The sequence below is a fragment of the Engraulis encrasicolus genome, chromosome 10 (genome assembly GCF_034702125.1).
Source record: "Engraulis encrasicolus isolate BLACKSEA-1 chromosome 10, IST_EnEncr_1.0, whole genome shotgun sequence".
Taxonomy (NCBI): domain Eukaryota; kingdom Metazoa; phylum Chordata; class Actinopteri; order Clupeiformes; family Engraulidae; genus Engraulis; species Engraulis encrasicolus.
The window spans coordinates 23,171,345-23,183,886 of NC_085866.1; the positions used below are offsets into that span (position 1 = coordinate 23,171,345).

The 12,542-nt window shown below is 42.5% G+C and overlaps 1 protein-coding gene across 5 annotated transcripts in view; it reads right to left on the reverse strand.

Moving 5' to 3' along the window:
• Positions 1–1,237: 1,237 nt before the first annotated feature.
• rap1gapa (RAP1 GTPase activating protein a) overlaps positions 1,238–12,542 on the reverse strand; it is a 208,175-nt gene continuing 196,870 nt past the window's right edge. For all 5 annotated transcript variants that reach the window (XM_063208405.1, XM_063208408.1, XM_063208406.1 and 2 more), the window contains 6 exons: positions 10,626–10,745; positions 9,354–9,489; positions 7,988–8,090; positions 6,523–6,614; positions 5,067–5,115; positions 1,238–4,269 (listed from right to left, as the gene is read on the reverse strand). In XM_063208405.1, the coding sequence (XP_063064475.1) occupies positions 5,107–5,115; positions 6,523–6,614; positions 7,988–8,090; positions 9,354–9,489; positions 10,626–10,745 (460 nt within the window). In that variant the 3' untranslated portion in view covers positions 1,238–4,269; positions 5,067–5,106. The remainder of the gene's footprint in view (positions 4,270–5,066; positions 5,116–6,522; positions 6,615–7,987; positions 8,091–9,353; positions 9,490–10,625; positions 10,746–12,542) is intronic.

Genomic DNA, 12,542 nt, shown 5'->3' on the forward strand with positions numbered 1-12,542 from the left:
GGTTGGCGCTGTTAAGTAATTTTATTATATGGTGTGACGTCATCGGTCGAATGCTCCATTCATTTCAACGGGGCTCCCCAACGTTCGCACGTCTGTTATTTTTCGATAACGGACGGGTTGGTCTATAACAGACCGCTGTCAATGGCAACAAGACTTTTCACTGCTAAAGCGACTTTTCAACAAGACTCTAATCAGCTGCTGTGATAGACAACACCTGTTGTCCTGGCTACCTAGCTGTTGCCTAGCGGTGTTCCACAACGGCACTGTTTTGTTTTGCGCAGCAACAATCTTAACATTAGTTCTAAATAGGCCTAAAGAAATGTCCCCGCCATGTGTGAATCGGTCGCTTTGTCCGCGTCGGGGTCTAAAGATTCTCTCTGTCGTGCTGCTATTCCACGGTAGCGACCTTCTCGCCGAACGTTAACCCTTACTTAAAACGGTCCTATCTGAATGACGACTTTGGTCCCAAAACACAAAATGAATAGCCTAAAGTGAGCACTAATTAACTGAATTATTACATGGAAGTGAAGCCAAATCAACACAAATTTAACTAAGAGTTGTTGTACCATGATTCACCGAGTGGTAACCTGTGTCTCTACCTGAAGACCATCCGATTTCTCTTCGAGAGGCAGAGAGTCTCGGATTTCACAAGCATGTGCCGACATTGGTAAGCGCGTCATGGAATTAGTGCCATGATGATTTAATTCCACGAGAGGGCGCCCTGGTACACCCGCTGTCAAAAAAGGTAGATCCACCCACAGACCTATAGATCCACCTTCTTTGCCGCTGTGGAAATCTCGTCGTCCTGATGTGTCCAGCTTGATTGCGACGCAGTTATCCACTCCTTTTTATGACCAAGCAAATCACGTTTTGATCAAATCTTTTGCTGCGTAGTTGCAAACGAGCCTATTTTCTACCTCTATGCCCCACCTTCTCTAGGTCTCCTAAATATAATGAAATTGTATTGCAAATACATTTTCTAAGATTCCTTTACAAAATGTGTCATATTTCATGTGAAGTTGCATGACATTAAAATTATATAATTTTATCGAGACATAGGTTCCCCACCCCTGGTCTAGACATCTCTGTAGTTAAACGGAGAAAGAAGTTTGCTTCCAACTTGTAGGCCAGCCAAAGACAAAAACTGCTGCCATATATTAATAAATAGGACTCTTAACACAATGCTATACCACAGGTAACATATAAAACAGTCTTCCTTGAGTAATATCATCATATGCTTGCTTTTCTTTATTTTTAATTCTTTGCAATATATACAAAAAGCACTATATACAGTTCAACATCTTACAGGAGATAAAGTCACAAATAACATCAGTAAATGGAGGGCAGCTTCATGTATTTTCTAGATATCCCAATAGATCGTACCCTGTTTTACAATCATGAATGTTGTGCTTTATTAATCCACACAAACAGGACAATGATCCATAAATTACAGACATGATCACCTCAAAATGGCACAGAACTGAAATCAAATTCGATAAAAAAATCAATCCTTACAGCCATTAAATGAAACAAAATCTGTAGTAACAATAACAATAATAATAACAACAACAGTAGCAATAATAATAATCGTAAATTTCTTTCAATAATATATTTTTATTGACAATCTCATCTTTTGTGAAGGACATTACATTAAATGAAGTCTTGAGAAGCACAGAGGGCATAACCGCCTCTGGTTACCGTGTTACCATGCCAGCATGCACGACGACCCTTCAGTGTTGACAGGTAAAGCAAGGGAAGGACTGAGACATTGCGCTCAAAATGCTTAATTTCATGGCGTTTTCGCAAAACAAGAGACTAAAAATCATGACCAAAAGCATACAAAGCACAAAAGGCAGTTCAGTTTTTTTTTTTTAAAGCATTCGGGCAATCAATAATATCAGTCACCAACCAATACATTAATCTGCTACATTCAAAAGGAGTTTAAATTTTCTGTGGACTTACTGGAACTACCATGGTATTCGAATGGCGAGGCATATGAATTACATCACTTCTCAGCATTGAATAGATCCTCATGGTCATTTAACCAATTGTACAAAAAGAAATCCTTAAATCAATTGAATTGATGTCAAATAAGCTTTGAGGGCACATATCACATTGCACATTTTGCTCATTATTAGTATTTTGGCAGTTATGACATTATCACCGGTATGTATCATACCCAGGCATTTACTGTATTTATTTTATCTACAGAGGGCTCTGGACAGGACGGTTTAGTCAGGAGTGGGAGCAGCTTACGAGCACATTGTGACACATTTGAAGCACCTCTCTTTTTTTTGCATGACAACAACTCTAGAAGCTTCACAAGCCTGTGAAAACAGGAATACACCGTAGAAGAAGTATTAGCACTAGGTCTCCAAAACAACATTTGAAACACAAATCTATTAGTATATAATCCTGGTAATTGTCTGTGAAGAGGATGGCACGTAGGATAGGGATACACGCCTTCACATGAAGGACTGGATTGACACAACAATATCCCTTGCTTCCTTGTTTTTTAACACATGATGTCCAACGTCTGGCATGGCCTGAAAGGAATGTCAAAATGGGGTCATGTTCTGTATAGAGGGGAAGAATAAGTCACAGCTAGCCTGGCCACAGCCTTAGGCCAAGAGCAATGTAAATAACGTTTCTGATCTCCCGAAAAATTGGGAACTCTACCCACTTTGTTGGACACCAGTCAACCAGTAGCAAACCATGCCGTTTGGGAAACGTTAATTGTTATGCTCTTGGTCAGACCAAGTCTCAAAGAGATTTGAAAGTTGATGAGGCTAGGCCACAGCTACCTCTGGTTCATTTGAACCATCCCCAAGAGTTGTGGTAGGCTATATTGAAACATCAAATCAGTATGACAAGCCATGGTGAGAGACATCACGGTGGTGCTTCTAAGATATACAGTAAAACAAACAAAAAAACAAAAAAAACACTTCACATAGACTTCATATTAAGCTTTATACTCACTCCAGCTTCCTAGTTGCTGGGGAAAAGTAGTGTGGTGCACAGTTGGCTCTTGGTAGTTTTTTTAAGGATTTATGAACTGCAGTTTTCTTTTTTTACAGTTAAGGCAACATCATCTCTTTTCTTTGAATGACACACAATTCAGTAACACAAACACAAAATCATTTCCATTCTAGCAAGATGCGTGAAAGGGGTTTTGGCATGTAGTGTAATTTACATTTTTTCACCGTTTTTTCTCTTCTGATTTGTACATTTTTAAATTCAACATGTTAGTAATACATATGGTCACTGTAACCTTACCAGCCCCGAATATGTCCAATTACAGTAAAGCCCAACAGCTGTGGTGTCGTATTCACAAATGACTAGACGTGCACATCACTGAGAAGCATACGTACGTATCTGATGACATCTGAATTACAAAACCAAAATGTAGCGAAAATATGTCTTAAAACTTACATTTTTCCTTCATGTTTTATTCGCAAAGAATCACTCTTCTATATCTTCTAAAATGAATCTCCTTCACTACGTTCGTCGCACACCTTTTTCATTCACAACACATCATGCTACATGAGCATGGAATCCACTGTTATCCACGCCAGTCAGTCACTCCTGAAAATTGGTTCCATGGACAGAAGTGCCTTCAGAGAAATAGACCCAAATACTCCCAAGAAAAGAAACATAAACATTAGACAGAGGGCTAATACAGGTAATAACCATATGGAATGAACAGGCCACTGAAGGACAGAAGAAGGACAAGGAAAAGGAACGAGCACAGTGCACATGAGGTCTCTCTCGGTCTCAATGGGGGGCAGTGTGTGTGTGTGGGAGGGGGTGTTACAGGATATGGGGTGGGGGGAAGAGGAAGGGGGTGTAGGCCTAAGCTCTGACCCTGTAGCCTCGGGTAGTGGTATTGGGACATTGGGTCTTCCGTGGGGTGGAAAGGATAAGTTTGGGGATGGGGAATAAGGGTAGAGGTCGCAGGGACTGAGACTCCCAACCAGTAGGCTATAGAATCCTGGTGTAGAGGGACTGGGTCATGTGATTTGCAAGGTCACATGACGGCGGCTCCAAGGGAGAAGCCAGCGGTCAGGGGTGTAGAGAGGGGCGGAGACACCGAGCGATTTACTTCCTCCCAGCCCGCTTGGTACACCAGCACTGCCGGCCAATGGGCATCCTCCATCTTCCTCCTCCCTCTCATCCTCAGCATCGTCGTCGTCATGGTTATGGCAAAGCCCTCCACTACCGCCACCACTGTTCAGAGTCTCCTTGACAAGAGTGTTTCTTATGGGAATGCTGCCGGGGGAAGAGAGACCATGGAATCATACTCAAGCAATGATGGCACCTTATAGGCCTATATGAACTTTATTACAGGCTCTAGGCCCAATAGGCAGACACACATCATAGTATACATAAAAAACAATAACATATAAAATAGGCAGGAAAAGAAAAGGAAGAAAAAAAAACAACAAGCAATAATGCCTAAGCATATACAAACATATCTGTCATTAAAAGGCAGCCATACCAATGCTTCCACATATATGATTGATATCGGATAGAGCTGCATCTGGAGCTTGTTAATCATTATAATACAGTTTTTAGACTTATCCAGACGGCACATGAACTTAAACATTAGGTTCCTCAAGAGAAAAGGTAAAGTACAAAGTACTGAGTCACAAAATAATTTACTAGCACTGCAACTCCTAGGCTTTTTCAGCAATATCCTCAGATGGCAAATAAATACAAAGATCGCACAAACACATCAGTGATATTTCAGAGACAAACGTAGAGGTGTATAAAGTAGAAGTACTCTTACTGATGTTATTACAACAATACTACTTAATCTCACATAGTTATTCCACTGCATCTAATGAGGTAGACACAATGGAAGAGCACCTCTACTTTTACTTAATTTTAACTATGGATACAATAATAATAATGGGAGCTCTTTGGCATGCAGATCGACTCAGTCTAACTTACTTGAATTTGTTTTTTTGATCCTGCTCCTGTTTTCAACCTTTGGATGTGCGTGACTGGACTAGACTTGATGCTAATAACAAACAAGCCGGGAGTAGGAGCTGAGGGGTTCTTACCTGTGGATGGACATCCATGAAGCAATTGGGTTTGGAGAGGCTAGCAGTTCTACACAGGACACAGAAGCACAAGAGATACACAAACTATAATAACCCCGTGGCACATAACTCACAGACTCACAAGCAGTCAACCAAAGACCCAGTGGTAAAAATATGAAATAAACATTGGCTGAGGTGGGGGGAAAATGTCTGCAACGGGCTATAAACACAAACAAACACACATAATCGCAATTCCCTTCAGCACTGATCAAAGCACTCTTAGCGTCTAGTGTTGTGAGAGCTCCTGGAAGCTTAATATCTGAAGTGTGCATACCAGATGCTCTGTGCATGCAAGCAGAGCTTAAACACATTTGTATTTCCTACAGGTACAATAATCGTGCATCACCAGGCTTGCCTAAAATGTGAAAACAGCAGGTCGACTCATTGCTGACTTGAGTTGGGTGAGAATGTCACGTGGACGATAACAATATAATAGCACAGCTTTGCGATCTGAATGTACTCTCGTTACAGTAAAATGGCAGGAAGGGTTATTATGAATTTTTGAAAGACACAGCATGTGGAGCAGATGCTGCAATCTAATCTAAAGAGGAAGTTTCATTGCAAGCTTTTAAAAACATTTCTCCTAAATCTCAGAGTGCCTGTGCTCTTTCCTATTTTGTTTAAGTTTTGACTTCACCTGGTACAGATACGCACCTGAGTAGTATTATCTTTAATCTCCTGAGTGCTCTAAACCCCTTTTGTAATGTAAAAAGTATCTGTCATTACATTATTAAGCGGCTTTCAGATTTTACAGGGTGTTGGTTACAGTCCCTGGAATAGTGTGGGGGATAAGTACCTTGCTCAAGGACACCTCAGCCATGGAGGCAGGAAGGGATTGATAACGGTGGGGAATGAACCTGCAACCCTCTGATCTCAATAGCAGTTCCCTAACCATTAGGACCACTTCCCCTGTCACTCATAATGTACTGTACAGATAATGACTATTGAACCTTTCCAAATAACTATTTCACTGTGAACCATATGTGTTATAATTCCCACAATCTATAAATGACAAAGGTAATCATGAAATACCATCACTTTTGGTGACAAATTTGACGTTGCGCCGTATGGCAGCCTCCAGAGCTGGTGTGTGAATGAGGGAAAGTGTGTGTGTGTGTGTGTGTGTGTGTGTGTGTGTGTGTGTGTGTGTGTGTGTGTGTGTGTGTGTGTGTGTGTGTGTGTGTGTGTGTGCTTGTGTATGTATAATGCATCTTCTCACATGAACCCTGGAAAATTGGCACCGTACGGCAGCCTCCAGAGCTGGTGTGTGAATGTGGGAAAGTGTAAATGTGTGTATGTGTATTTTGAGAGCGCTTTGAGACAACTTTAGTTGTGATATTTCGCTATATAAATACAGGCTGTACATTGTATTGCCTGTGTATAGTAGTGAGATGTGGGATGATGATGTTTTTCTCACCGATGAGGGAGGTGATGACTTGTGGTTGTTGGGCCGCTCCAGCTTGACTCCTGGCTTGGCTTCTGTCTTGGCTGCGTCCGGTCTATTGGATGCTATTTGGACAAGGACACATAGTCGAGAATATGTCAATCTATGCTGATGCAGTCTTTGGTTTATCCCCTGCTGTGGTTATTATGTATGGAAGGCAAAAAATAAATATATTTGTAGAAATATGATGAATTATGACACACAAGAATGATTTAATTCTATAAGAATAACATCAGCATAAACTGGTTTGCATATGACCTAAGAATGAAATGATCTGAGCTGTAATGGATTTGCGTCTGAAATCAGACTTTACAAAAATAAGTGTAATATAAATGAGTGCAAAGAGAGTATAGTGTACCATAGCAATCTAATAGTGTAATGCAGGGGTGTCAAACTCAAATTGACCGAGGGCCAAAAACAAAATCTGGAACGAAGTCGCAGGCCGAACTCAGCAATTATTTTTTTTAAATGGACTAAAATAGTGCACATACATTCATATACATTCTTTGCCATCATCTTTGTTAGTTAAAATGTGTCTGCACATCCTGTGACACAACAAATTTAGTGTTACACTATACATTAATGGTGTATGTGGGACAACTGCAATACACATTTGAAATGGTCTCGCCGGCCAAATAAAATGGCTCCGCGGGCCAAATTTGGCCCCCGGGCCTGAGTTTGACATCCCTGGTGTAATGCAATAATGTAATGCTATTCTTTGAGTGTGTGATGATCTGCAGAGCTCCGCCTGCAGAGAGTAATGTCATAATGTAATAATGTTATACTGTAATATCATCACATGAGTGTGTGGTTAGCAGGAGAGTAATAGTGTAATGTTATTCTATGAGTGTGTGGTTACCAGGAGACTAATAAAGTAATGTAATATTATGTTATTTTATGTGCGATATACAGTATGTGTATTATGTTGAGTGTGTGGTTACCAGGACATTAATAATGTAATGTAATGACATAATATTCTTCTATGAGTGTGTGGTTACCAGGAGAGCAATAATGCAATGTAATGCAATAGTGTAATGTTAATTAAGGAAAGGAGGTCACTTGCGCTCTAGCTTTCTTGGTGCTCACAGTCTGGGACTGTATTCAGTTTGGAGCAAGCTGGTCCACTTCAAAGGAGACTGGGCCAAGGACGACTGGAGCACACAGGATACGTTTTTCTGATTTTATTGTGGTGCGAGCATGACTAACGTTTCGACGCAGTGCGTCTTCATCAGAGTCAAAAAGGCCCAGTCCCCTTTGAAGTGGGCCAGCTTGCTCCAAAGTGTAAAGTTAATCTATGAGTGTGTGGTTACCAGGAGATTAATCATTTAATGTAATGTAATAGTGTAATGTTAATCTATGAGTGTGGGGTTACCAAGAGCGTAATAATGTAATGTATTGTAATGTAATAGTTAATGTTATCTTATGAGTGTGTGTTTACCAGGAGAGCTCCCCCTGCTGGCGCTGCTCATGCTGTCCTCCAGCCACGTGCTGTACGTGAACGAGTCCCTCTTGTGTGGCGTCCCAGCTGACGATAGGCTCTCCTGAAGAGCACACATGCACGCATACACATATAATACACACGCACACACGCCCGCACACGTCCGCACACACACACACACACACACACACACACACACACACACACACACACACACACACACACACACACACACACACACGCGCGCGCGCGCACACGCGCACACACACACACACACACACACACACAGAAAAGAAAATTGAGTGTCATTTATTTTCCTCTTTAGACATGTAAAACATATGCAAAATCATGCACACGTAGCAGCGCCAAACAAAAGCCACTATCACAAGGAGGATTACAAAGACTTGGTGATGGGTTTGCACCCTCTAACCTCTTCTCTTTCAACCTGTCTCTTTTTGTTTCACACTCTATTTCTCTCTCTCTTTCTCTCTCTCTCCTAACGGCCGTACACACACGTCGCTGCTATTTACTCGCTACTTGCTCACTCGCCTACTTGCCACTCGCTCTGTGTGATTTTGTTTACTGGTTGTCATGGTTCCCGCTGTTTAACGTTGATTGTGTGCTGTGCACAACCATGCATATGAGCCTTTGATGGTGTACACTGTATTGGATGTATTTTCCTCAACACTTCAAAGTGTGATTGCGTGCAGAAGTTGGGTCGTCAGAACACCACAGGGGCAACATCACCTGTCAATAATCTGTATCCTGCATTCCAATTGGTTACTCGCTTAACTCGCGTCGCTCGAAGATAAAATAAGTTTATCTCGGAACCCGCCCACATCGCATCGCTTGTACTCTCCTCGCCTACTCGCCAGCGAGACTCGCTTGAACACGTAGACAATCTATTGACTTCATCCGCTGAGCGAGTAACTAGCAGCGACGTGTGTGTACGGCCCTTTACACTCTCTCTCTTACACTCTCTCTCTCTTACACTCTTTCTCTCTTACACTCTTTCTCTCTTTCTCTCTCTCTCTCTCTCTCTCTCTCTCTCTCTCTCTCTCTCTCAAGCATACGCACATACATGCACACACATGCACATGCACATGCACGCAGGTACACACACAATAACAGACACATAACTTTTTATATTATCCCCTATACAAACTAAATGCAAAATCCAAACACACACAGCCACACACAGCCACACACAGCCACGCACAGCCACTCACACACACACACACACACAGCCACACACACAGCCACACACACAGCCACACACACAGCCACACACACAGCTACACACACAGCCACACACACAACCACGAGCACGCACACACACACACACACACACACACAGGTTGCTCACCATGCCGGTGTCATAGTCCTCTGTGGCCTCGGTCTCGTTCTCCTCCACCACGCTGGCAAAGCTGCTGGCGTTGGACGAGGAGCGCGACAGGTTGGGATCCTCCGGGATAGATGGAGCCCTGCAAACCAGTGCAGAACTACACACCTTGGTTACCTAGCACTACCACACCTTGGCTACATGGCACTACGACTAATGTGGAACCTCAACCCACTACCTCTTTAAGAGTTGTGTCAACCGGGGACCAGGAAGTCGGTTGGTGATGTGATTCTTCACGTAGATTAAAATATGTTTAAACAGCATTTTTCTCTTTGCTGGAGACTAACACAGAACCATACCACACAAAGATTAAGTACAAATGATTTACATTTACCTTTACCACATTTTTTGTGTTCTACAGCCACCTCCTAGAACTAGAATACTTCCATTGCAATGGTGATTTACATGTAAAACGCGCTGTGAGGCTCCATGAGAGCCACCATTGCCGTGGAAAGATTGGACCAGTGAGGTCTATGGGAGTGACTCTCTTACAGTAATAGACGGCTCTGAACTGACCTATTGCAATGGCAACAGCTTGGTAAAGCCCATTGGGTCTATACTTTGCAGACTTGAAAATATTATATGCAAGACATCCACCCCAGCTGAATTACAGTCCGTGGGGAAAGAGATTATCACAAACAGCAACTCCCACCTTCTACCTATTGCCACAGCTCAGCACAAAGGTTTAATTAAGGGCACAGCTTGTTCAGCACTCCTCAACTTTGCGGACATGGAAAGTATTATATGTACATGTGCAGTTGAGTGTTTTTGGACAGAAATGTGTTGTTGAGTATAATCCAATTACACCCTGCATTGCGCAGAGGGACATATGGAGAAAAAAAACACAGCACAATTTAATTATTTCTCTAAAGACCTATGCAATATTTTTGCTTTCCTAGAGCCCAGCTGCTCTTGGCAGAGAGCCCCTCTCTGTGCAGGGCCGCAGCTATGGCTGGGCCCAGGACAAAGTCACCTGAAAGGGCCCTCCCACAATCAATCTTTTCTTCAATCTTTTTTGAATGAATGAATGAACGCCCTCTGGACCTCATCATAAGCCCCCCAAAGCCCCCTTGACCTCATCATAAGCCTGTCAATGCTCGCCGTAGTATTAAAAAAATAAATAGACTAATGCACCCCAATAGCAACTAAGCACCCCCCCCCCCCCTGTAGAGCCCCCGTTGAGAAACACTGGTCTACAGGCCTGCGTAAGGTTACGCGCTCCCTCCTCAAGCTCACCTGCTCTTGGCGGTGACCACCTCTGGAGAGCTCTGATTGGACGAGTTGTCTGACTTGGGGTCCTGGGAGGCGTGGCCACTGTCCGGTGTCTTCTGAATGCTGGGCGAGCACTCCCGGCAGCTGCAATGACATATCATCCCCATTAGGTGGCAGCACAGACCCTAAGCATCTCTCACGTACTGTACAGGCAGTATTAAGGCCACTAGTTGCAACACAGGAAGAGAAGATGCACTGCAAGCTACTGGGAGGAATTAATAAAGGCAATACAATGTTAGTCGGAGTAGTTAGGAACTCCCTCACAGACAGCAGGCAGCCTCGAAAGAACAACAAGGTCTTCAAGCTCCACAAGGAAGTTCAAGGAGGTTGTCTACAACTAACCTCTTCAGACAGAACAACAACAAGGTTACAGTCAGCCGCCTACAGCGGCGTCGATACTAAGCTCTGGAAATAGTAACAGGCAGCAGTAGGAATGCAGTCTATGCAGGATGCACTGAGCAGGCTGTTGTTGTGTTGGTCAACAACACACTGTGAAAGTCTTTCTTCACAGATTAAATAATTAAGAAATCATGTATGACTTCGACTACAGCATACATGATATCAGAGACGTGTACTTTTCTTCTCTAGTTCAGGAAGGGCAATAGGGAAGGTCCCATAAAAAAAGAAATATAGTGCATGAAACTAACAGAGTGATTCAATGACTATTTAAGTCTCGGACGAGGAACATTAGAATTGATCCACTTTTATACTGCCCTACAAAGGCAAAGTGTGGTAACTACACCAACAATGAATGGGAGAAAATGCCTTCAAAGTATTGGTTTTAAGTTAGATATTGAAGTTACTGCAAAGGTGACAGAAATGTCTCTAAACCCGAAAACATTTGGACCATAAGGATTTGTCACAAGATAAAGAAGGTGTAATGAAGACTATTTTCAGTCTAGACTCAATTTTGACAAAACACGTAGTTACAGCACTTTGCCTTGGTAGGGCGGTGTAGCTTATGCCATATGGGTGAATGAGCACACAAACACATTCCGTCTAGAATGTTCATAATATGTTGTAATTAGGGCTGGGTATTGCAGCTATGTTCCTGTATCGATTCGATTTCGATTCTGAGGGTTTTGAATCGATTAATCACGATTCGATTCGATTCAATTCGATTCACTCCGAATCGATTGAATCCGTTCCGTTTTTGGTGCAAGGATTTCCCCCAAAAGATGCTGTTGCCTATTTTTATATAAAAATGTCAAAGGGCTGTGGCTTGACAGTGTTAACAGATTGCTAATTTGCAATAAGTAGGCCTAGGCCTAATTGACAAAAACCTACTGGGTATTTTCCATAGACCTAAATGAAACAAAAAGAACAAAAAGAAAAAGAGCAAAAAAATCGATTTTGTGCCCTGTGAATCGATTATGTGAATTTTAAATGATATCGATCGATTATCGATTGAATCGATTATTTTACCCAGCCCTAGTTGTAATATATGTATTGCAGATCCAATGAGTTAGTGTGCATTCACTCAATGAGCCTCTTCTATGTGTCATCTGAGACTTAGTAGTATGAATAATTTTGTAAGGTTCATGCATTTCTTTTTTGATATGGGTTGTCTGAGCTAATCTATGGCTGTTGAACTCTAGTGAAGCTGGAATTTTGAAGGGGGCTGGTACTTTGACCGATCGATGCTCAGTCTCTTATTCCTCAGCCTCACAGAGGGCAGAGCCACACAGAGAACTGTCCTGTCCTCTGACCACACGGCTGCAAACCTTCACACACACACACACACACACACACACACACAGACACACAGACACAGACACAGACACAGACACAGACACAGACACAGACACACACAGACACAGACACAGACACAGACACACACACACACACACACACACACACACACACACACACACACACACA